Below are 26632 nucleotides of genomic sequence, written 5' to 3' on the forward strand. Positions count from 1 at the left end.
ACATACAGACTAGGGGTACGGTAACGTGGGAGACAAAGGCACTAGTATCTGGGGCATCAAGAAAAGAAGGACTTGAGCCGGTCTCACGGGAATCAAAGAAGCTAAGAGGTGGGGCAGAAGGGCCCAAATACTCCAAGGATGTGGGATCATCTTCAAGAAAACGCATTGTTGAAGGATTCCACGTGCTGCTTCCTGGAAATGGAAATGACAACAAACATTCTGAATTCCCAGAGGCAAGCAGGCTTAGTTGTCCATTAGGAGAAGGGATATGTGGCTTTTCAATTTCTAGTTGGCTTCTGGTAACTTGACGTAAGCTTCCAGGGAAAGCTTCTAGTACGAATGTATCTTCAGATACATGGCAATGCGTCTGAGCAATGAATTCATTGAACACAGTGTCATACAACTGTCTTCTCCTACTTCCAGGCAAGTCCAAAAAATAGCACATTTGCTCTGAAGAGATCTGACTCCTGTGGGATACATTTCTTCGGCTCTGGATACTAGGTCTGGAGTTTCCTAAAGTGGATCATAAAGAGCTTTGGGGAACTATCCTTCACACTTTTCATTATATGTATCCTGTAGAGACCCCCCCCCCCAAAAAAATTTCTGGCTCAGTTATTTCAGGAATCTTGGGCAAGGTAGACATGGATGTTTAAAAGCAGCAAGCCATGCCAAACATGGGAATCAATAACAAAAAAATTGTTTTCCTCAGTAACTGGGCTATAGAAAATGCCTGCAGAATCAAAGGGGTGAAGGAAGGAAAGGCAAGTTTTATTGCCACTTTCCTTGGTTCCTTTTTTGGCTTCATGTCAGGCAAACCAAAAACATGGAATTATTTCTCACCGACTATGGGTCAGTCTAACCCCTCTCTCTTCTTCAGCACATTCCCTCATCTGCCCTGTGCAATGAAACTCGGTTCAAGAACACAACTAATCTTGAGCATGTGAGCCAATTTTGAGATTCACACCATACAGCAAGAATAAATAGCATGTACTGTCTCACATTACTGAATTACCTTTGCATAAATATCTAACAGTCACTCCTAGGAATGCCACCACCTCTTCTTTTCAATTTTAAAGACCCCTCCCGTAAGTGGTAAAACCCTTGTGAACACTTTCATTCCTAGTCTCCCCAAATTTTCACCCCAAGACAGAGGCTGATAACTGCCTCTGAGATTCAAGGACAACCAAGTGGAGTCACTTCTTGTCTTCATCCAATGTTTACTCTCTTTGGTTTATGGATCTGCCAACCCCGGGGCTCTACCTATTAAGAAATGTGTCTGTTCTTTTAGTTTGGGGCACCTATCCTTTTAATTCAAGCTCCTAAGCCGGGCTACTCACTTCCTTGATAATGATCTTGACAGCCTATCTCCAGCATCAGCAGCAAGGATCACTGTGGTTCTTTCTCCCAAGCCGACATAACAGTATACAGCGTATACTCCTATGACTGAGAAAATCCCACAATTGTTTTCTATAGTGTATTATTCTTTCCATGATACTATGCTGCCTTTCTCAAATTTAAGGTATTTTGGACCATTCATTTTTATTTTACTGATGTCCATCTCCCTGCCACCTGGTCGGGGGTCATTTCTCAGCCCACAATTATCATCACCATCATCATCATCATCATCATTTTTTTTTTTTTGAGGGTTGGGGAAGGGAAAGTGGCAAGAAGAAGTGAAAGGCATGCATTTTTTCTTTTGTTGTGATATACAGATTGTATTACAATGTCATCTTTGTTTTTTAAGGCAAGAGTAAAACTATTCCCTAAGTCAACAATTTTACAAATAAATACATTCATAAATATTAAAGATTTATTCAGGATCTGACCACTTTAAGAGCTGTGGAACCATAGATTAGTTGGCTTGGTTTGGCCCCAGGACTAGTTCCTACAGGTCACTGGCAAACAAATTATCTGCTAACTTGTAGTTTATTGTAGTACTGCATACAGGTACCTCATTCTAAATATTTGAAACCATAAACCAGTAGAACTTTTAAAGTAGGAAGCTAACATTTGATAGAAACCAATAATGAATTGAAGAAATTTCTATGACATAATGTACATCAGTGGTGTCAAACTGTAACGGGGGTCACTAAATCATACCTAAGGATCTTTGCGGCCATATTTTGACTTAGAAAACCACACACAATTCCTCTTTCTTGAATTGCCCGAGACACTAAGAAGTAAAGTGTCTTGTTCATGATCAAAAGGTCTAGAACTAACATATTTCTGATTTTGACGTTAGCCTTCTCTTCACTAAAACTACTGGTGGGAAAAATAGTTAAAAGACTTTTCAATGAGATAATGGATGCTTACCTGACTGAATAAAAATAATGTTTTCTGGAAGCAAGTAAATCAGATCGAATTTTTTCCCTGTAATTTTAAAATATGCTGAGACATACCACAGGACCTAAGGGGAAAAAAGCCAAAGTTTTTCCAAGACGGAAAAAAAGAATAACTCACCCATCATATACAAATATACGATTTTATTCTAGGGGAATATTTCTGTGGCTTTTGTCAAGGGAAAACCCAGAAGTTTTTTTGTTTTGATTTTAAAAGAGTGACTAGGGTGTTTCTCTTGCTTTTCTCCCTGGGGGGAAAAAAGCCCATTTCACATAATTTTAATAAAATAAAAACAAAAACCCAAACAACTAGACACACAAATGTTAACGGCTATACTTATCAGTAATGATCAAGAATTAATTATCAATATTTTCTCCTAGGCATTAGATTAGGGTTCTGGGCCACTTTGCAGACTTACATGCACCTGAAATCCTGGGATCTTATACAATCAATCATACATTATCTGGGTAATGGTAGTTCTCAAGTTAAAAGATATAGATTTTGTTTGTTTCTGGTTACTTTATAACAATTCATCCATTACATTCACTATGCGTATTTCTTACACCACTACAGGTAGAAGGGGAAGTGTCTCAGTGTTTCCACACACTGCCATTTTCTTAGCATGGGGACCATTATGCCAGGAAAGATTTAGATGCTTTATTAGGTAATATCTGACAGCCAGATTTTTATCCCTCCACTTCAAACAAGCACTTGAAATAGGCAAGTTCTATAGTCAGAAATGACAAACACAGATGGATGTGATCATACAGAATTGGGGCAGATTTACTTTTTTCACACAGTTTTTGTTATTAAAAATACATCCGTGAAATCTGTTACAGGCAAGAGGGACAAAACGACTAGGTACACAATGTCAAAAGGCTACTTTCTGATTTTTATTGTAGTTAAATGACCTTTAGTTACTGTTTTAAAACAAACAAACAAACAAACAAAAAAAAAAGCACGGACCTTCTGCTCCCGCCCACCCCCTCCCACCTTTCAAAAAGGGGAAATCTTGAAAATTTTTTTCAAGGCGGTTAAAATTTCTGAGAGGTTCTGACATTTCCATCATAGGGCCCAATTCAATCTTAAAGAAGGTGAGTGGCCATCATAACAACCTTTAGCTAAATCTTTTCTAAGAGAGAGAAATTCATATACCCAATGCTCCCATGACTTAAAACTCTAAGATTACTGAGTAGCTAAGCATCTGAAACATTGCTGGGTTAGGACCTGAATGTGGACACCTAAAACAGAATGTTTTTTACCCCCTAGAAAGTCTCACTTTTAGGAATATAGTAGCTACAAGTTCTTCTAAACGCTTTAGTTGGAAACATATTAGGTACTTTTCTACCTTGGTTCTCATAGCCTGAGTAATACTGTGTCTTTATTTAATCACACATGAGTTTGCCAAAAGGAGGGGAGAAAAAGGGACCAATTGTTTTGAAATGACAAGGGCCTCTGGAACCTGGCACAGAAGACAAGCCAAAGGAAAGAACTGGGAATTGGGACAGGAAAGAAGTGGAAAGAGAAGCTGCCATTTGAAAAAAAAAAATTAAAACAAAATGGGGGACCCCTATTTTCTGTGTACCACAGTACTTAGGAGATAGTGGTATCAGATTATAAAGGGCAGCAGAACCCTCAGAAGTGTCCTTAGTGGATTTTTCTAAGCATTCCATGATCCTCGGGTTTTAACATGTGCTCCACAGATTCCCACTGTCTACAACCACAGCTCCCTCACTTTAGCCATAGCCTATACCCCCAGCTGTGACAGATTTGGGAAATAAAGAGGGACATCACTATGACATTAGCAGTGAAGGCATTTCCTGCCCACGAGGGACCACAGCAGAAGCACTGAAGACTGGCATCCTTCACCAACTTAAATGATCATGACAAACAAAAACAAGACCATCTTTATTCTCTACTCCTTGGAAAAAAAGAAGCTAGGTGTTTTAAGGTCCTTGAATCTGGGCCCCACATACCTCATTTATTATCTCTCATGAAAATTCTATGGGTTTCTTCCCTGACTAATGCAGGGCTTGCCCTATAGTAGTCAACAGCAGCCAAAATTTCACTCCAAAGTCACAGTATTGTGACCTACCTCTCTAAGGTATATGTTTACTATGGTTTTATACAACAGTTTTCCTTAAAAATATTTCACAATTTGTTATTCCCAAACAAAACAAGATAATGCACCACTCAGAAGTAGGTTAGTTTCTTCTTTAGTTGTTTAAGAACTCTATCAATGCCAAAGGATGTCATCTCTTTCAGCGTGCTTCCTTCGATTCCAGTTTGTACATCCACTGTGGTTCCACAAGATGCCTTTTTCCTTTATTTTATAACCAAGTCAAGAGGACTTGGGCTATCTGATACACACCGTTTTCTGAAGGCTGGATGCATTCACAGTTTGGTGCTTACAAATGTGTATGAAAATAAAATCCCACTTCAGTTTTAATCTGATAACTCAACATCAGAGTCTTCGGATTTGACTTTGGCAAGTTCTTCGTGTACTTCCCTCACCATGAGAATACGTGTTAACATGGTGTCCAAGGTCCCAGGGTCTATTGGGAATGTGGAATACCACATGGGGCTATTGGGTACACAGGAGCGTTCAGGCTGAAGATAAAATACATCACTTCTCTGCTTCACGCTTTCAGAACTATCCACAGAAAGAAGAGAAAATTTAAGCCAGAGGAGTCCATCACCACCATTCCCTGAGTGATGGGCCAATATCACAACAACTTTCAGCTAAATCTTTTCTGGGGAAGAGAACTTCAGTATCCTCAAGGCTCTCATGACTTATAAGTCTCAGAATTATTGATTAACTAGAGTTTGAAATTTTGCAGGCCTATGACCTGAGAGAGGACACTTAAAAACAGTAGATGTCTTGTATCCTATCCCTGAAAACTCCTATTTTATAAGCTATAGTACCTATATAGAAATATATAGTAGTTAAAGTTTTTCCCAAATGTGTTAGTTTGAAACCCACTATGTACTTTTCTTGATCGTTATAACCCGAGTTAAAACTGAATCTCTGCATAATTACACATGGGATTAATCACTGAAGTGATGGGGTAAAGACCAAGTCTTTTAAAAGATAGGTTCTACTGCCTACAACACTGATATAAACCTGGTGAGCAATACTGCCATCTCCTACCATTTCACTTAAAAAGGGTGCTCAACAATACCAAATTTATATTATTTACTTCTGTAAGAGGAGGACAAATATCAAAATTCTTAAAAACAGATCTTGCCTCCTTAAATATTTTGCAGAATAAAGTTATCTTCTCTACTTTCTGTCATTAATCAATTAATTGCTGTTGCTCAGAAGCCAGGGGTCTACTCAACACTAGGTACAATGACCATTATTTATGGATGGTAGTCATTTATTAAACAAAATTAGCTTCTATGAAAAAGTTGCATTAAAACAAAAGTTTAGATGCTATCAGAAAGTCACTCTGCCCGGCTTGACTTATTTGCAATGAGGTTTTTAGAAAACTTGGGAGGGGGGAGGAGGGGAATTTCTTTTTAGAATTAAGGGAAAGGTAATATTTATATCCAGATGTTGTAGAACAAGACTTAGTATAAGTGATTCCACATTAGAAACTGCCTACCATCAGCCCTGTGTATCTAATGAGAATGCATACTTGTTCCTATTTCTAGATCTCCATGTGTTGAAAGTTGTAAGATGTTCCAATTTCTATACACAGAAAATCCTGACCCTTTGACATCCTGGTCTCTATATGTAATGCTTCCTTCCCTTTTTGACTGGTACATAAAAAAAGTCCACAGTGCTAAGGACCACTGAGATAGTTTGTCTCCCAGGCAACCAGATGGCCAATAAAAACTGAGCAATCTGACTTTATTCTATAACAATATATCTTTGCCCTTCACATTAGCCAGTCACAGGCCTGTACTACATCTCTGGGTTCCAATGTACTGAAATCCAGAATCGTTATGATCTACTTTGTGCACTGGGGATCCATATGCTACTTACCATTTTGACAGGTAAAATTCATAAAGACGGACTGGGCATCTTAGTGGGTTGTCTGCATTTTCAACCATTTCCACAGCAGCTGAAATCTCTTCATCCTCATTACGTTTTCTCTTTCCCACAGTTAGTTTATCTAGAGATAGTGGGGTAAAAAAAGATTGTAAGGGGAATAAGAAAGTGTCTTCACTTTAAGCACCAAAGATGCTTCCTGGATTTAACTGCAAAACCAGAAATTCTACTTGCCAATGAACATTTCTTATGAAAGAAGAACAAGATGGCTGGAAGCAATTTATTCCTGGAGAACCTGACATTCACAGCAGAAAAAAAAATCTTCCCTGGGTCTAACTAGGTTCCTGGCATCCATAGCAACAGAAAACAGATGTGAGCTCAAGCCAAACAGATCCCAAGATCAGCTGCTCTCCTGCTACAGTAGGCAAACCAAGAAAGTAACTAGCCTTCTGCCTCCAAGCATTCCTGTTGGCATACAATGGATCATCATATACAATGGGTCATCATATACAATGGGTTATTGATTCAAACTTTTTTCCTCCTAGAGAATTATCAGAAGTAGAATTAGTGCTAAATGGAAGTGCCAAGCGAAAGTCACTTCACATAATAGACAAATCATTTTTCAGTTAAAATATTCTACAGAGGTCCGCAAAGAAGCCAGGGGAAGTGAAAAGAGGAAAATCTATTTCTGTCAACTACAGAATAAATGTAATTCTTGATTGTGTAAAATATAAGAGTTCTGTAAATATAATCACAGAATCCATCAGTTGGAAGGACCCTCAGAGGCCATCAACTCTAACATCTAAATGAGAATCCCTTCTATAGTATATCCAAAAAGTAGAAATGCAGCTTTTCCTTTGAAGATTTCTAGGGATGGAAAACCTACTGTCCAACCCAAACCGCACCCCCACCCCCAGCCTTGCTCTAATGGTTACAAGGATTTTCCTCCAAAAGATCCTAAATTTGCTGCTTTGGAATTTCCATCCATTGGTCCTAGTTCTGCCCACTGGGCCTAAGCAGAACAATCTCTCTTCCATATAACAATTCAAGTAATTCAAGACAGCAAAAATCTCACAACTCCCCTCCTCCTCAGAATTCAAAGCCTTTCATCTGGCTGGCTGCCTCCACCTTGATGCTCTCCAGCCTGGCAGTGTCCCTAGAATTTTACCTCTGTGTGTCTTCAGAGGTTTCCAACCCTTCCTATGCAGAGTTCTCCTATGGCGTTCTAAATCATAGGCTTCTTCATCTCCTTTCTACTATCCCTGGCTGCACATGAGGCCATTCTAGGTTTTCTTCTCCTCTACCAAATTCAAATTTGGAATAGTCGCCTTCTCCCAAGTTTCTCATCATTTTCTCCTCCAACACCTAGTTCTGCCATACTGGAGAGAATGAGATCCAAAACAGTGGTACCCCTTGCTAATTTATCCACCATTATTAAGAGAAGTAAAGAAATTCTAAGTGGTTTTTCTCCCAGGGAAAACTTCCTAAGTTCCTTCACTCTCTTGGCTGCCCTCTTTTGGATGCACTACAGTTCTTCCAAAAATGAGGCATCCAGACCTGAACATAATATTTGAGGTGTTGGGTGACCAGAGTAGAATGTAACTATAATTTTATCAGTCCTAAATGCCATGTCCCTTTTCATGCAGCCTAAGATAACATTACTTTTTGACCACCATATCATAGTGCTGACAAGTTAAATTTGTAATACAATAAAATCTCCAGCTCTCCTCAGAAGCAATGCTATTTAGCCATGGCTGCCTGTTTTGTGCTTGTTAAGTTGATTTTTAAAATCCAAGAATAATTAGAATTTATCCTTATTATATTCCATTTTATTTAATTAGGTCCAATATTCTAGCATGTCAAGATGTTTCTGGATCTAATTTTGTCATTCAATATGTTGGCTATCTGTTCCAGCTTTGTGTTTCCTCCAAATTATGTATTATAATTATATCTTCATCCAAGTAATTGATAATAATGTTAAGGAATACAGGGCTAAGTACAGATCCCTAAAGCACTTTATTAGACTCTTTTTCCTAAGAAGTCACATAATTACCCATGATTATTCTTTGGTTCCAACCGTTCAACTAGTCCAAAATTCACCTATCTCTAGTCTGTAATTTTCTTTGCTTTTAGCTTATGTACATTACATTCCTGTCTATCCACCATGGTCTCTTCAGACAACTCCTTTTTCTTTCCACTGGAATTACCTATCTTTATAGTTTATAGAATTTCAGTCTTAATAGATAGAATCTCCTACAGAATGTTAAGCCAGAGAACCTAGCAATTTCTTTTTCTGAACCCTATGGATATCTCCTAAAAACTAGACTGTATGTTAGAAAATGACCAATTTCCCTTTCTTTCACTTCTGTATTACAAACTTCTGAAAAATGGGAGTGATCACATTTATCAAGGTTCCCAAAGTTTCCACCCCACCAAACTGCTTCTTCCTTGTTAGTGAGATCTACAAGGCATTATGATGAATATAAAGAATTTGGAATGTATGATAAGATTTATATAAATTGATATAAAGTGAACTAAATAAAACCAGGAAATGATATACATAACTCCAACAATGTAATAAAAAAACAACAAACTTCAATATTTTGTAATTATAATAAACAGCCTTGATTTAAGAGAAAAGTTAACAAAATGTATCATCTTATACTGTTCAACACAGTTGATGTGTCTGCTGAACTGTTGGATAGTTTTTTGGTTTTGGGTTTTTTTTTTTTTTTTGCTAAGCAATGGGGTGTTAAGTGACTTGTCCAGAATCACACAGCTAGTAAGTATCAAGTGTCTGAGGCCGGATTTGAACTCAGGTTTTCCTGACTCCAGGGCGGGTGCTCTATCCACTGCGCTCCCAGGGTAATGGAAGAAATATATTTGGAAATGAAAGTGATGTTAAAAAAAAAAAAAGACATCTCAATAAATTTTTTAAAATGTTAAGTACTGCTTTAAAAAATAATTACATGATAATTTGATACAGGATTACATAATATGTAATTACATAATTACAAAATAAATGATTACATGATAATTTCATGAAAAAAAGACTAAAGCTGCTAGGATTTTTCATTTTTGACATATCCTGAACACTGAATTGTACAGTGCTAAGCATTCAGCAATGACCTCTACTGGTTACCTGGACAAAAGGAACGTTGCATTAGACATCTTGATAAAAACAAAAATAAAGAGAAGTCCTCTCTAACTATAAAGCAATAATACTAACTTAAAGGCAACATGAATAGTGGAAGGTATACTAGAGGCTTGGAAGTTAAAAAGACATGATCTTTAATTTCAGCTCTACCACTTACGACTTTGGGCAAATCACTTACACCTTAATTTCCTTAGCTGAAAAATAGGGAAAATACCTTCTCTGTGTTATCTCACAGGATCAAAGGATCATGAGGATCAAATCAGATAATAAATGTAAAAGCATAATGTCGTATTTGATGCCAACAAGGTGATATGAGAATGCTGTATCAGTCTATAAGCCTCAAAAGGAGATCAAACCTTCATATTGAAAAACTTCAGACTGACTATGGTAAATAAATAGATGTAGCAAATAGTCCTGGTTAATATTGAAACTGCAGGGAGTTAATTTCAGTGTTAAAAACAAAGCAGCTATTTTCTATGTCCAAAAATTTCAGGCTACCAGCCTGCGCAGATAATAGTTAAGTGATCCATCTGAACACCATAAATATACACATAAGATTTATAAAGATATTAAAAAATAGCACCACATACCTGATTCTACCTCCTGCTTCTGAAAAGGAGGGAAAACCTTCAAATATGTTATCTTGGCATTAGATTTCAAAGTCCTGGTCCGCCTCATCACATGAGCAAAGGAAAGCTTCAGGTGCTCTGAGACATTCTTTAATTGAAAATATTTGGTATTGAAGAAAAGAAGTGTATTCAAGAGAACGATCGGTGAGTAAGCACCCAACTGTTTGCACTCCCATAAATGTTCTTCTTCAATCCGAGAGAACATGTACCCTGAAGAGGAATGTGGAGAAAAGAGAGGGGAACAGCATTTATTCACCCATTCCACGCAAAGGGAAAAGCTAAACAGATCTCAATCCAGTGGGCAAGCAAACCCCGGTGAGGGGGAATCCATATGTATTTTCCTTTTCTATATTCAAATAAACATGGAGCACAAGGGAAGATGGGGAGCTGCCACAACATTCCTTGATATATCATTAAGGTTATTGTTATTGCATGGTTTCCTTTTAAAGGTGCATGGCTTTAAGGGTTTTAAAAGCGTTAAAGATCATATGAGAAATTTCTTTAAGTATTAGGTTTTGCAAAAGGAAACATATCACACACCTCAAATTCTTGAATTTGAGTACTGGCATGGAAATTCTGCCTGAATTCTACCTGACTGAAAACTATGTATTTTTTCTATTTGGTAATAAGATAGAGGAAATATGTAATTTTTCTTGGATGAGATGCATACAATTCCCAAAGACCAATCAATTCATAGTCTCTCTTTTCTCCAAAGGACTCCAGTGTTGAGAGGATATTTTACATAATATAAAATTTGGGGACAGAGTGGTGATACATATAGCAAGAATATAAACGTCATTGTGACATGATTGGCAGAAGGCTCAGAAAACCAAAAAGTATTATATATGTAAGAATACACATAAAAAATATAAAACTCCCCCAACCCATCATTGTCCTACCATTAGGAAGTATTGTAGGTTCCCATATTTTCAAAAGTTTTGTAAGTTCAATCATAAATCTGGAATAGGGTTCAGTAAAAATGTTATCTATTCTCCCATTCTCAAACAGGTACTGCAATAAAAAAGGAAAGATAGACATATGTTTGTTGGTACACAGAAAAAGGACAAAAGTTATTTTTTTTTTCCATTTTAATAAAAAAAAAAGGTAAAGCTTTCCTTTTAATTTACAATCTCACTACACTATGAATAGTGTTCCATTACCAGTTAAGAAAAATATCAATGAAACAGATATAAAAAATATCAGGTTCAAGAAGGAAAATCTAAATGTACACTGGTCTCTGACACACTTGAAAAAATGTTTTCTGAATAGTTAATTGCTTACTGAAGCACAGAGATTTTTCAGCAAGAGGAATGATGACCCTGATAGGGGAGCCACGACTAGAAGCCCTGAATGAAGAGGAATTCTGCCAATCCTGGGGTGTGCAGGTCAGCAAAGTCTGAGTAAAGCTGGAAGGAACATGAAAACCCAGGTGGGTGTTCAGTTGGGATCTATCAAGAGGCAAGTTTATCTCCTTCTTTCACCTCCATCCTGCCCCATGTCTGGCCACATCCCTCCTACTGTGCCCTCTGGCATTTTAGTTCTAGGGCAAACAAACTTCCTTTCATTGTAGACCTTTTTCTCTCCCATTCTTTCTGACTATTTGCTCTCACAGATATCTGGCTCCCCCCAAATGTCCCTGCATGGCTGGTCATCCTTTCCAGCACTAACAATTCTTAATGCTCTCTAGTCCTACAGAAGAAGCTGGAATACTTCTTGCTCTCCACAGCCTCTCTGTAACCACCACTTAGTAATCTCTTCTTTAAATATTACTATCCTAAGTTCCTACATAATACAGACAATTCATAGTTGACAGTTGTCTACAAATCATTACCCCTTCTTTGGCAAAGAGTTCAGTATCTTACTCCCTGTCTTTGCTCTCCAATTCTTTCTCTTATACTGGGGGATTCCAATTTCCATGCCAATACTCCCCCAAACAACCTAACTTCTGAGATTCTCAATCTCTCTCAAAATTTCATGATTTATTCCCTAATTCTCACACATACATAAAGAGGGTCACAGTCAAACCTCACCATTAAAGTGTTCCACTACTATTTCTCCTTCTTCATGACCTCTAATCCCTCTACTCCTCGGTACTTTTCCAGGCCATTACCTCTCCTCTAACTTCATTTCCCTCTCTCATCTTGACTTGATAATTAGCCAATTCAACTCCACATTGTTTTCTACTCTCAACTTACCATCTCGTCTAACTGACAATCATCCCTTGACAAAAGTCAGCCCTAGATTAGTCTTGTGCTGTCAAATGGCACATGAGGAAGTAACACAATTGTACTGATTTGACAGACTACAAATATATGTTACCAAACTTCAAATGGGCCTTCACTGCAGCAAAACAATATTTTCTATACCTTCCTGCTTCCCCATTTCATTTCCCACCAAAGCTTCTTCTGTCATCAAGCCTCCCAAACTTCCCTATACCCCACCCTCTCAGTTGAGGATTTCAATTCTTACTTTCTGATAAAATTGAGGTCATATTTTATTTTCTGTTTCTCTTCATCATCCCTTTTTATGTTTTTCACCAATCTTTGACAAAGAAGTAGTCCTCCTTACTAAGGCCACCTTGACACATGCCCTTGATTTTATTTCTTCCAGTCTTTTCCAGCAGAGTGACTTACCCCTTCCATGATCTTTAGTCTTCCTCTCTATTCCAGCTCCCTCCCCACTTTCCTCAAATATGTCCAAGTCTCTCCCTCTCATCTTTAAAGAATCTTCTTCTCTTTTCAAGTTTTCCTCCTAACTCTTATCCTTTACTCAGTTAAACTCCTAGAAAGAGCTGTCTGGCTTAAGACCTCATCACTCAACTTAAACCACTCCTTCCAAAATTACCAATAATCCCTTAACTGCCAAATTTGATGGCCTTTTTTCAGTTACTTGCCATTTTTCTTAACCTCTCTGCTTCATTTGACACTGGTGACTACCTACTTCTCCTTCTGGACAATCTCTCTGCTCTGGGTTTCTGTGAAACTACTCTCACCTGGTTCTCTTCCTATGTCTGATTATTCCTCAGTCTGGCTGCTGGCCCATTACCTATATCACGTCCTTCTCCAACAGCGCATATTCCACAAGTCTGTGTCCTGGTCCCTCTCTTCTCTCTTTTACTCTTTGTGACCTCATCAGCTCCACAGGGTTTAATTATCATCTCTACGCAGATGACACGTAAGATATTTATAGGCAGGTCTAATCTTTTCTCTAATTAGCAGTCCTGCACTACCAATTTCCTACTGGATGTTTCAAACTGAATGTCACAAAGATATCTCAAATTCTACATGTCCAGAAGAGAACTCGTTATTTTTATCCCTAAATCCACCCCTCTTCCAAACTTCTCTATTTTGAACAAATGTACCACTCTTCTTTCCAGTCTCCTGGTTCATAACCTCAGCATTATCCTCAACTATTCACTATTCCCCTGAATTTTACATGCAATCCAATGCCTGATCTTGCTGTTTCTACTTCCCCACGACATCTCTTCCATCTGACCCTTCTTTGAGCATATTTTAGTTCAGGGCCTTTTCACCTACTGTGATGGCCTCCTACTTGGTCTCCCTGCTTCGAGTTCATCTCTGCTCTAAATTATCCTCCACATGGCTGCCAAAGTAATTTTCCTTAAGTGCAGCTCTGAGCACACCACTTCTCTACTCAAGAAATTCCTGTGCTTCCTTATCACGTACAGAACAAAATATAAAATTTTCTGTTTGTCTTGTAAAATACTTCACAACCTGGCCCTATCTTATCTTTCTAGCCTCAAAATATATTATTACCCATCTCACACTCAATGGTCAGAGCAGGGCAAAGGTCTCTTCTCTTGGCATCGGAGGTCTCCAGCTAAGTTTCAAATTGGGCAGTGGTATCTGCTTTCATTTGGGGTTTTTTTAAAAAGTTTTTTTTGGGGGGAGGGGGTATCCCACAGAGTGTAGAACCTGAGGGACAGGAGGAGAGACCAAGAGAGTGAGAGCACATAGTGCTGTACAGAAAGTTAACATAGGTGTTTTTTGGGAATGTGGATTTCTTTCAGAATTCTTTACATAAAGTTAAATTTGCATAATGCAAATTTACATAAAGCCAGAATTGTCTGTACTTCTATGACATACAATCTTGATAATGATTAATAAAATATAAGCATACTTCAAATTCACTGAATGGATGCACTCCTCAGATAGTGGTTTTTAAAGGAATTTAATTTATACCAAAACATTTTTTAATAGATTTAAGTATGTACTTTAAAAAAAATCACATTTTAAAATGGTGTAAGACAATTTAAAGTTAAATATTTAAAAGAAAAATTTTTGGAAAAAAAAACAAACTAATAATAAGAGCTAGCCAATATTAAGCGAACTCAGGAGACCTTTAGTTCTGTGCTTAGAAGCTAGCTGCATGAAGCCCCAGAACCAAAAAAGTTTCCGTCATAAAAATAAAAGACTTTACCTGTTAATTACAGTTATTAAGAGGCAGAGAAACCCAGGCTTACAGTGCCGGACATGGAGAAAGTCTTTGTAATTTTTGAGAACAGACTAGGTTAAGTGTTAACCTAGTTTATCCATGGAAACAACAAGCAGACACAAAACAATAAAAGAATAAAATAGAGCATATAATTAAATGCTAAAGAGTACAACAGAGAACACAAGGGTTAGAGGGGGTTTGATTTCTAATTAAACTTCATTTTTCAAATGCCATTTTGTCATGGACTTCTAAAGTTACCATTTTTTACCTGTAAATAAATTTGAAGGAAGATGTTTTTTCTTTATTGGCTTACTTTACTAGCTAAATTAATTTCTGGTAAAGGGCTCTACGTTTTTAAAAACATAACTGAATTGATCAGAGGATTATTGGATGTAGAAACAGAAAGGGCCTTAAATCAGTACATAAAATTGTGCATGGGGGAAGAAAGCGCTAGCAGTTCTTGTCTCTTTGTCCTTTGTCCTCATAACACAGACAATTTTAGTGTGTAAGTGGATAATTGTTGGTTAACTGGGAAATTCACTTAAAATTGACAACATTAATAATTTAACTAACTCACATCTACCTATGACTTAGAAATCAACCACAAAATATAAATATTGTACTGAATGTAAATCATAAAACCAGGAATTTCTCTAAGGACTATATTCACAAAACAAATGGCCCTTATGTGTTATGTGGTTCTCAGAATTTACTTTATATAACATCTCTAACCCAAGGCAAAACAAAGATTAGACGACAATACAACTAGGTGGCTTCAGGTCTTGCAGGATGACTAGACTTTCACAACAGGGTTGTTGCAAGACTCAAATGAGATAATTTATGCAAAGGGGTTCAAACATTTTAAAAAGGAGTATCAGTTGACATTATGATTGTCATTATGGGAATGATGTAAACATGAAGGGAGGTATCAGTAGTGGAAGGTTTCAGTGGAATATCCTTGGCATTTAGTTGTTCAAGGTTTTTAACCATAACTTGGATAACGTAGCAGATAGCAGCCCCCTTAGCAAGTGGAACAGCTAACACCCGAGGCAAGAGTCAGGGAACAACAAGATCTCCAAAGGACAGAGGGATAGAGTGACTGACTCTATAATGAAATTCGGTAAGGGCAAACATGGACATCTTACAGCTGGATTCAGAAAAATCTATTGAACAAGTATAGAATGATGAGGATTGCCTAGCCCTAGACAACTGATCATGTGAAAAATATCAGGAGGTTTAAGTGGCCTGCAAATTCAATTTAAGTCAGCACTGTGGCATGGCAGTGGGAAAAGACTTGTGTATGACGGCCTTGTTGTACTCAACCTTAGTCAGACCAGATCTACAATACTGAGGTTAGTTTTTGGCTATTTATAAGGAAGGAAATGGAAAAGATGGGGGTTTGGGGAGGTTAGAAAGATGAATCTAAAGAAAGGCAAACAAGGGGGCAGCTAGGTGGCTCAGTGGACAGAGCACTGGCCCTGGAGTCAGGAGGACCTGAGTTCAAATCCAGCCTCAGACACTTATCACTTACTAGCTGTGTGACCCTGCACAAGTCACTTAACCCCATTGCCCAGCCCCCCCCCCCAAAAAAAAGGCAAACAAGATGCTCAAAGGACTAGAAATTAGGACATACAAAGGTCCAGGGATATTAAGAACAGAGAAGGCAGAGGGGTGGCATCAATGCTGTCTCCAAGTATTTAAAGAACTGCCATTTTGAAAACGGGCTAGACTTATTCTGCTTGGCCTCACAGGGCAAAAATAGAAACAGTGGAGTCAAGTTTTGGCTCAATGTAAAGAAAAACCTCCAAACAATTAAAGCTGTTAAAAAGCAGAACAAACTGCTTTGGGAGGACGCCTCTACCCCTCCTTAAGATTACCATAGGAGGAATTCCTATGATGGAAAAGGTTGGATTAGATGCCCTCTGAAGTACTTTCAGGTATGAAATAGTGTATACTGAATCTATGAATAGGCTCCTTTAAAGTGTTTAAACTTTTAGTATTCATTCCTAAGGAATTACTTATTTTGAGAATTTATTTTATGTCTATTTAGTAACTGAGGGTTATTAATCATACTGAATGTGATTGCTTAATAAATGTTGATTTTTTAAATGGAGAAGTAAGATTTATCTTTCCACACAATAATATATCTATAAGATTCAATTGGTAATTAATGTTAATTTACCTTTACATAGTTAGACTATCAGCTCTTTAAGGGTGAGGATGAAGTCCCTTACTTATTTGTCTCAATAAGACCTACGGCCCAGTCTAGAAAAACAGTAGGCACACAATAGATAGTTGATTGATTTGACCACTGATAGAATTTTTTATTTCCAAATGGCTATGGTAGGTTTCTGTCAAATACAGTACAACCCATCATTTTGAAATATTAGTAAGTACAAGCACTTGAAGAAAATCAATGCAGTTGTCATAGTTTTCTGAAAACTAGGTTTGGCCAATCTAGAATCTTAAAAGTAAGATGCACTCTAGTTCCAAAGTCATCTGAACCTCATACCTAAAGGAGCCCCCAAAACAACACTACACCAACAACAGGAACTAATTTCTGGGTTACAGAAAAAAAAAGTGTTCAAATAAGCACAAATTATTACACTATTTTTTTCAAACTCATGGGCTTTGCCAGAATTACTAAGAAGTAACAACTGCCAGTACCAGCAAGAAATAAAGAAAAGTAATTTAATTTGGTACCTGTTGAATTCCAAGGCACAAGTATAAGATGCTGTCTGGATCATATTTTTCACCATTTGGTCTCCGCACCTCTTGGATAAACTGGCATAAGCCCAAACTCAATTCAGCAAAAGTACAGGACAAAATTTCTTCCTTTAGCTTTATAGGGCGGACTGTGGGAGGGTGGGATAAGAATACTAAATATCAACTTCTAATAAGTATGAGAACACATTATAGCTTCTGGCTGTTTGGTATGCACAGTTAGAAAATGACCCCAATTTTCTGGCCCTCACATGAGAATAATCAAAACAGAACCACATCATAAAACCATTCATTCAAAAATCTGCATGTGAGACACTGATTTATCTGCCCAATAGCAATGTTTGAGGCAATTTGTTCAGTAATTTAACATAAAAATAATCTCAAAGATAGTCTTCATCTACTTCGTGTTTCCTGTATGGATGGATAGCACAAGCTCCTTGGAGTGATTACAAATCTCTTTCAGGGGACTATGAAATGATATGGGACTTGATGGAAGAGCATCTAGAAGACCTTACCAATCACAGGGCATCCCTTTTCGACCACAGATTTTGCACTGTATCTCTTCCTTCACAAAAACCTTGAATATCTTTGAAAAGTATATTTTTCCTTATTTTATGCCTAGCCTGATTCTTTGGAATAGGGTTATTTCTGTTGTCACAGATCCAAAGAATCTGGAATCATCTTGATGCACGGATGGGATATACATTGTAAAAATGCCTCTAAGTTGGGATTTTGTTTACCAAATCAAACACTTTTTCATAATTAACAACATACTGGGATCTTGTATTCTGTATGGCACAGAAAGCACAGAATAGCAATTTGGGCCCAGAGTTGAAGGAAGAGAACATAACTTAATTTCTTTCAGGAAATAACAAAGCACACTCACCGACCTCTAAGCTTTCCACAAAAGCAAAGACACATCTTTTCAATACTAACTTACTAACACCTAATATTATAATAACACGCTAACACTGTTAAATGACAGTAAGACATGGAACACAACTGCCTTTGAAGAACTAAGAATGAGTATTGCTCAGAGGTCAACGGAGAGGCATATGGTGGGTATAAGCAGGCTGCAATATATAATCAATAAGGCACTCTAAGAAACAGGAACAAAAGAAGTCTTCAAGGAATTGTATAACAGGAAGAGAAGATGGGCTAATCAGGTGATGAGACAAAGGGATGACAGGTGGATGGTCAAAGTGCTACACTGGAAAGTACACTTGTGATGTTGGGAAGAATGAGGAAAGCTTCCAGCATGTTAAATGGACTTCCTGAGGCAAAATTTTAGAAGACATGAACAACAGTCGCATAGGATAGGCAGGCATGGAGGGACTGTAATCTGCATGGTTGGTGAGAACTCTTGAATTGATGAGATCAGAAATTCATTTGTACATTTGATAATCCCAATAGTTTAGATTAACACAATGATTTACAGTTACAATATACTTTCATATTATTATCTCCTTTGGTATTCACAAACCTATAAATAGGTAGTACAAGTACCACCTTTCATTTTACAAACAAGAAAATAGAAAGTCAGAGATATTCAATTATTTGTCTAATATCACACAATTAGCAAGAGGTAAGGTTGACAAAACCTAGGTCTTGACTCAAAAACTAGTGTCCTTTCAATAAAAGACTCCTTCAATAAAATGCTCCTTTTTCACAATCTATTAACTCAAAGAAATGTACAATGACATTTATATTTCCAAGTACAGTGAGAAGATGAAAAGAGAATAGGCTTTGTAAATTAGTTATACCTCTGCAGCTGGGCTCAGAGGTTTCTTGAGAGAGTGAATGGTCTTGGGCACTTCCCAAAGAATCAGAGCATGGAACAGGTTCAACACCTGACAAGGAAAGATGAAAAACTTAAATGAAAGGGTAAAAAACTTCACACTCAGATTAGAGACTTGGAAATCTTTATACCTAGTTTACTTCATCAATAGTTATTTTAACTGCACAGACCTGAGACCCTTTTTAAACTACCTCCACCCCCAGGCCGCTCACCTTTATCAAGGGAAGCCTACGTATGTTTACCTCCAAATTTCTGCTCCCCCTGTTCTTCCTTGGCATTTTTCCACTTAACCCAATTCTTCCAGGCATTTACTCCATACATGTATTTCAGTGTCATTGGGGGTACTGAACCACCTTGAATTGTTCCTTGAACAAAATTCTTGGGCTCTGCAGCTACTATAGACTTCTTCCTTCCCTACAAATATACAGGATATAATTTTTAGCTTTGGGTCCTCTTCTTAGAAAGAAATAACTTAATATATTAAGATATTAACATCATTAAGATTAACAATGAACTGATGAGACAACAAGACATATTCCATTTTTACCTCCCAATGAAGTAAAAGAATGAAACACAATAAACAAGGTTGTTTTCAACCAACTTTGCTATAAAGAAAGGTTACATTCTTTCTTACTTCTCAATGGAAGCAACAGGAAATTTAGGCAATGGAAAGATAAGCTTTCCTTACCCCTTTTGTAGTATACCTTAATGGCTTTATAAATTAGTCGGGGTTTCAAACTTAGTGGTGATGAAATTTGTGGAGTATTACTACAATGTAGTCACAAGTGAGTGTAAGAAGCAAGAGTTAAGAGTTGATAGAGATCTTACAGGTCATCCAGACAAAACAGCAAATAAATCTTAGGATATTTATGCTAGCATCTATAATTCTGGAAAGGTTTCAATGTAAGGGCAACAAACTTCATATGACCTCTATTGATGTATACATCTCTATTATCTGTTGCTCTATCACCATGCTCCCAGTAATATTGGCTCAAATTCTGGAGTTATCTTTGACTTTTCCTTGTCCCTCATATTCTATTTCACTCAGCTGTCAAATTCTTTTGATACCATTTCTGGAGAATCTTGTGTCTAACCTCTTCTCTCCTATTTCAAGACATCATTACTTCTGACCTGGATTATTTTAGTAGTAATCCCTGCTGCTGGGCTCTCCAATTTATCCTTCATATAGCTGCCAATTAATCTTCCTAATGCTCAGGTCTGACCATGGCATTTCTCTACTCAAAAACTTTCACTAGTTTAACTCTCTATATGGTAAAACACAAACTCTCTAGCATTTAAGTTTCCCCAGATTTTGACTCCAAACTACTTTTCCAACTTTATTTCACTCTATTTCTCATCACACATTCCTGGCACGAAAGACTATGACTTGATCTCCAATCTTGTCCTGCCCTCCTCCAACTCCATCTACTCAACAAGCATTAACTTAAAGTACCTACTATGAGCTTCACTTTGTGTTTGAGACTTGAGATGCAAAGATAATAATGAAAAGGTCCTCTCTTCAAGAAGCTTACATTTTACTGGGGATAGACAACCCACGGGCCATGCAGGTTCCTTTGCTAAGAACATACTACCCTATCCTGAACACTACCTGCTGAAATCTTTAACTTCCTTCAAGATCCAACTCAGGCATCATCTCGTGAATGGAGTTTCCTACCATCTCACCTCTCTAACCCACCTTTGCCAAATAAGTTTTCCCTACTGCTATTTCCTGCAGCACTTTCTGCTTTCCCCTTATGGTGTTTCTACATTGAATCATTTATTTAGATACATCTCTTGAACCCTACTAAAATCAAATATGTAAGCTCTTTGAGGGCAGAAGTAATGTTCTTCACCTTTGTCTCCTCAATAAAGCAGCACACAATGATTCTTACATTCAAACATAGTATAAATATTTAGTAAAGATTTACTGAATTGAACAGATCATTGGAGCAGTTAAATGTTCTACTCTTTATACATGTCTGAAAGCTAATAATTGTTAAGTTCTCCAATTCCAAAACACCTATTTTCTTTTGGTTGGAAAGGCAAGTTACTTATGTATTTTTCATTAAGGATAAAAGAGGTGTATTTGAGACTGTGGTTTTTTAATTACTTGAGGGGTAAAGAAAACTTATGAATAGAAGACTCTTCCTTCTAAACGTTTTCCACAGAAAATTTGCTTTTGATCCAAGATTGTCTTTATTGTAAGTAAATTCAGAAAACGATGCTACAAAAAACCATAAAACAATTAAAATAATCTACACCAGAGGTGTCAAACATGCATGTGGTCCACAACACTCTTGAAAGAGGTCTGAACCAGATTAAAATATAATTGGGAAATATTTAATAAAATGAAAATACAATAAAATACACATAGCATTACATTTTAAAACTAACTTAATATGTGGTCCACAGAGATCTTTATTTATGGATAAGTGGCCACCATTTTTATTTGAGTTTGACACCGCTGATCTACATAGCAACAAGAAAAATGCCTTATGCACAGAGGCTTTCAATAAATGTCTGTTGAGTAAATGCAGAAAAAGAGTTATCAGAGAAATTTATCAAGACCCCAATGAAACAGTTTCTGCTTACTCTTCGTTTAGGTTGTGGAAAGCCATCTCTGTGCCGTCGTCTTGGTCGTGAGCGAGACTGAATTCCCATTCCCTTATTGAGGGGATCAAAGGTTTCTATACCCAAAAGAAAATTACAAAGTGAATTAAATAGACAAAAAAAAAATCAAAGTACCAGGAAGATTCCTATATATTGCTTTATTCTTTAAGTTTATGAAGGAAAAACTTCCTCAGACAATTAAGATAAATGAAGTATGGCAGTTATAGAATGTGAATTTTAAAAATCCTTCACTGAAACTAGCAAAATATGTAAACAGAAGCTGATAAAAATGAAACGGACTAGCAAAACAGCAATAGTTCTGCAAAGGCAGCAATCACATATTTTCAACATTATGACCTAAGTAATTATTCCTACTACCTTCTGACTGCCTGATAAATATCAACTGAGATTCGTTCTAATCTAAGATAATTTTATAGCTCTGTACAAACCTGATGGAAAATCTGCCTCGAGATCTTGTTCTGTATCCACTTTTGGTGACTGCTTCGGTTCTAGATCCAACTCCTGTGTGGTATTTGACCTTAAGGCATAATGATTAAGTTCTTCCTCCCAACTATGTGGAGTAGACACTGCTTCTGATTCAAGATCACCACTGTATGTGCTTCCTTGATCTGAAATTTTAACACAGACAAAAGAAAATTTCCAAAACCAAACCAAGCGAGACATATGGTACAGTGTCTTGCTACTGACTAGAAAAACAGAACTGGCAGAAATCAGAACGTATTTAAAAGTACAAACCTTTCTCAAATATCTTGGTGTCAAGAAAGAGCTCATGCTCAGATGTTTGAGACCCTCAAGAAAAAAGAAACAATTTATAATGATCAGGAAATTAAGCTCACTTACACAAACACACATAATTTCTTTTTCTCATCCCAAATGATAAGCTATGGCAGGTTCATGAATCAGTTTAGAAAAAATTTCAGTATATTTTCATATAAAAAAAGAAATACTTATTTTTTTGAAGTCACTAAAGTTAAGAATTAACTATTCCATGATGGCATACATGTACACCCCAAACTACATTTTACCTTCTTTTTTTTTTTTAAATCATATACTAGAGATTCAAGTTGGCTCAGAAGACATACAGGCTAAGTGAAGAGGACATAATACACAGCAGAACTTAGGTCCCTTTAAAGATCAACTTCTGGGCCACCATCTGTGAGGCCTTTCTTGACCTGAACCACACCCCCTCCAGCTGTTAGTTTCAAGCCCCCCAAATCATTTTGAATTCACGCTCTGTGCATGTACAGGCATACCTGTGTTTATACAAACATTTGTGTTTGTCAACTTATATGCATGCATATATGCAGCTTTCCTTGATGGAATATGAGCTCTTTGATGGCAAAGATTTCTGTTTTTGTACTTCAAAATACCTGGCACATAGTAAGTGCCTGGTAAATGTTTGTTAATTAATAGATTGACAGAATATTTAATTTAATGACCATTGACTGATATGGTGGTAGAGTGTGTATGGTGTGATGGAGGGGAAGAATTCCTATTCAAGTAAAGGTTGCTCTAGATAAATTCTGAGCTCTCTTCTTATTTTCAGTGTCTACAATTCTATGGATTTTCCAATAACCTGACTATAGTAAATACATAAATCATCAAGAGGAAAAAAAAAAGATAATACATAGAAGAAAATTACATAAATAATCATGATGGTTTTTGGTTAGGGAAAAAGTACTAGATGACAATGAACCTTTAAAAAAATTAAGCTTATGTTTCTCTAGATTAAGACTATAGACTGTGGATAATTTAGAATACTAAAAAAATTTTTTTAAATGTTTTTAAAGAGGCTCAAGGCTTAAAAGTCATCACAAACCCAAAACAAGACCTATTTAAGAAAATTTTTAAAAATTATCACCATTGTCTATTATCATTAAAGTCACACAGTATTTTTTTTAACTTAAGACAATACCAACCTCCATGAGACAGTGTTTTTTCTTTCTCTTCATCTTCTGCAATTATTTCTGCCATCTGAAGAAGGTCAGCCTCAAATGGATGAGGAGACATATTTTCCTTAATGTCTTGGATGGTTTCATTGACCTTATTTGCACTGTCCACTGTTGTAGGAATAAGCATGGGGACCGGCATCTAAGAAAATACTTAAGAGTTACAGAGTAGAACTCTAATTTCGTTATTAAATTAGACAGCTGTTTAGATAATGATTTTCCTATTGAAAGTATGTTTTTATAAATGGATCTCCTTTGTGATGAGAAGATAACAACCAACCCATAGGGATATTTTGAGATCAAATGATAACGTTAAATTGCTTTAAAAGAAACACAGGATAGTAGGCAAATGCAACGCGTTTTAAAATTATTATTAAAAAGTAAAGCTGCCTATCAGTTTATTTCATTAAGTTTTGGATCACCTAAATAAAAGGTGAATATATCTGTTTGTATTCTCCAGTGCTGTTTTCTGAACACAAATATTAATATTCTCTTACAACCTCTAATATCTATCTTCATGATTACATGAGCAGATGACAAATATGAACTCATTATTAAATTATACACACGCACACCTCTCACAGGATTATTGCGAGGATCAAATGAGATCTGTATATATAGCACTTTGTAAACCATATAACACGCTAAGTATAAGCTATCATTATTATTAGGTATATTATAAAAAAGGTTGTTTTCCCACTTTTATCAGTAAGTATAGTATTTGACGTGAAAAATTATATACTACAGGGAAACCATAAATTAGATCTTAGTTAAATTAGAATAATCACTCACTGGTATTGGAAGCCCAAATGGGACCGGTGCATATTGTGTATAAAGATGCAGTGGTATAGGCACAAACACTGGTACAGGAACTGGCACCATGACGACCGGGGGTGGACTTTGGACATCTTCTAATAAAGAAACAAACATGAAGATAGGAAAAAGAGGGAAAAAAGTTGTTCAGAGATTAACATCAGGGTGAGGTTAGACTAGATGACCATTGAGGTACATTTTTATTCTAAAAAAACTCAGTCTTAGGAGACATTTCAGTTATATTTACAAAGTGTTCATATAGTAAAATAAATATAACACTATGTAAATTAAGAGCCATTTCCTGACAAGTGGAGAAATATGAATATTTTTGAATATTTTTCAAAATAAGAAACACAAACCATGTATTATCACCCAAAATAAAATGTTCAGTATCACTAAATTCCAAAAGTGAATCAGAGGGAATCTGCCCTACATTCTAAAGATCTGTCTTGAGTTCTTACATATACTATGAAGTTACCAATGGAGCACATGGGCATGACTCTTGCAAAAAATCTAGGCCATTTTTTCAGCTGAACATTGTTGAACACATCTTCTACCCCTTTTTTAAAAAGTTGGTGGTTTCTTTATCGATCTCTACCCCCAGCCAACTATGCCCAATGATGGAAGCAGAAGAGAAGGGAAAAATTATAAAAACCCCAGTTCCATGGAAAGTCTGGGAAGGAATAGAAACCAAAACAATCATCAGGTAAGACAAAAAGAAAAAGGGAATTGACAACTAAGGAGGGAGGGGCAGCTAGGTGACTCAGTAGATAGAGCATCGATCCTGGAGTCAGGAGGACCTGAGTTCAAATACAGCCTCAGACACTTGACACTTATTAGCTGTTCGACCCTGGGCAATTGCAGACTGCCTAGCAAAAAAAAAAAAAAAAAAAAAAAAAAAGCAATAATAAAATAAAATAAAAGAGATTGGGACAGGGGGGTGTTAAAGAGAAGAATAAAAGAAAACAGACATGGAGGGGGGCATGTTTCTTCTACCTTTGCCTCCCCAAACCTAGTCAGAATAGGCTAAGGTGAAGAGATACTCAAAAGACTGCAAATTGCAGGTCCTGGTGCAGGGGGAAGGAACTGAAAAGCCTGGAGTAGATTGGGGGCAAAAAGGGAAGAGCTAGGGGGACCCTCACACTCTTTTAAGAGAAGGCACGCCTCTCTACTCCATTCCCCTTACCCCCTAGAGCAACAGGCAGCTTCACAGATCATAGACACTTCTGTTGCTCTAAGCAATGTATAGAAGAAGTCTTCTTCATGATGTTACTGGTAAAACTGACTCATGGTAGCACTGGTGGGTGGAATGACATTGGTGACAAAGAAAAAATAAGGTGCCCTACAGCATGGAGGTGCATTTGTCTTCATATTGAGAACTAAGAATCAGAGAGTATTTTATCTTGCTATTGGCTATCTGAATTCTTCATAATTCCTTGTTTGCAATATGCTGCAGGAAGTGACATCCAAAATGTGCCTCTCCACTACTGTACAAGTGTTTTTCAACTGAATTTTTTGAAGAGCATAGGTACATACCATCCCATGACTTAGAGTTACACATCAGAAAAGCTTTGGTTTTCCAGGGAAAAACTTGGAATAAAAGAGCTTTGAAAGGCTATCCAGCCCACATCCCCCCTTCTCCAGTAAAATTCTAGGTCAATTCATCAATTACTTGTACCATCCATCTAAAACACATAAATTGATGGACAGGAACTACTGGTTGCCCATCCAAGCGCATGTCCTAGTCTAGACTGGCATTCTTCATCCACTTGTTTTTTCAAAGGTGAAGAGTTATGCTAAACTCTTCTGAATGATTAGGGATTTCAATTAGGAGGCTATCACTGCGGCTTGATAAAAATCACAAGATGGTCATCTATCAAAAGGAGGCACATATGGAAGAGCTCACAAACTATAGGAATTTCCCCTTCAGTCGAACCTGTAATGGATTTCCACAACAGTGATAAAGATCTTTTTTAAACTGCTTGGTATAAATGATCAGACAGTAAAGCAAGATTGTACTTTATATTTTTAATTAGATATCTTAAATGAAATGTGAAGTGGTATTTTGGTCTTCCAAATGAAAAACTTAAAAACACACACACACACACACACACACACACACACACACACACACACACA

At 36.9% G+C, this 26632-nt stretch overlaps 1 protein-coding gene across 8 annotated transcripts in view; it reads right to left on the reverse strand.

Moving 5' to 3' along the window:
- Nucleotides 1-2466: 2466 nt before the first annotated feature.
- Nucleotides 2467-26632, reverse strand: part of ZMYM4 (zinc finger MYM-type containing 4) — a 132502-nt gene continuing 108336 nt past the window's right edge. For 5 of the 8 annotated variants that reach the window (XM_027864441.1, XM_027864440.1, XM_027864443.1 and 2 more), the window contains 12 exons: nt 24473-24591; nt 23651-23822; nt 22467-22520; nt 22160-22339; nt 21693-21787; nt 19343-19514; nt 19066-19152; nt 17282-17433; nt 11023-11134; nt 10085-10333; nt 6332-6461; nt 2467-4993 (listed from right to left, as the gene is read on the reverse strand). In XM_027864441.1, coding sequence (XP_027720242.1) covers nt 4786-4993; nt 6332-6461; nt 10085-10333; nt 11023-11134; nt 17282-17433; nt 19066-19152; nt 19343-19514; nt 21693-21787; nt 22160-22339; nt 22467-22520; nt 23651-23822; nt 24473-24591 — 1730 coding nt within the window. In that variant the 3' untranslated portion in view covers nt 2467-4785. The remainder of the gene's footprint in view (nt 4994-6331; nt 6462-10084; nt 10334-11022; nt 11135-17281; nt 17434-19065; nt 19153-19342; nt 19515-21692; nt 21788-22159; nt 22340-22466; nt 22521-23650; nt 23823-24472; nt 24592-26632) is intronic. The other 3 variants (XM_027864445.1, XM_027864439.1, XM_027864442.1) reach the window with 2 other exon arrangements.

This window comes from Vombatus ursinus, unplaced genomic scaffold (genome assembly GCF_900497805.2).
Source record: "Vombatus ursinus unplaced genomic scaffold, bare-nosed wombat genome assembly UNPS02014775.1, whole genome shotgun sequence".
Taxonomy (NCBI): Eukaryota; Metazoa; Chordata; class Mammalia; order Diprotodontia; family Vombatidae; genus Vombatus; species Vombatus ursinus.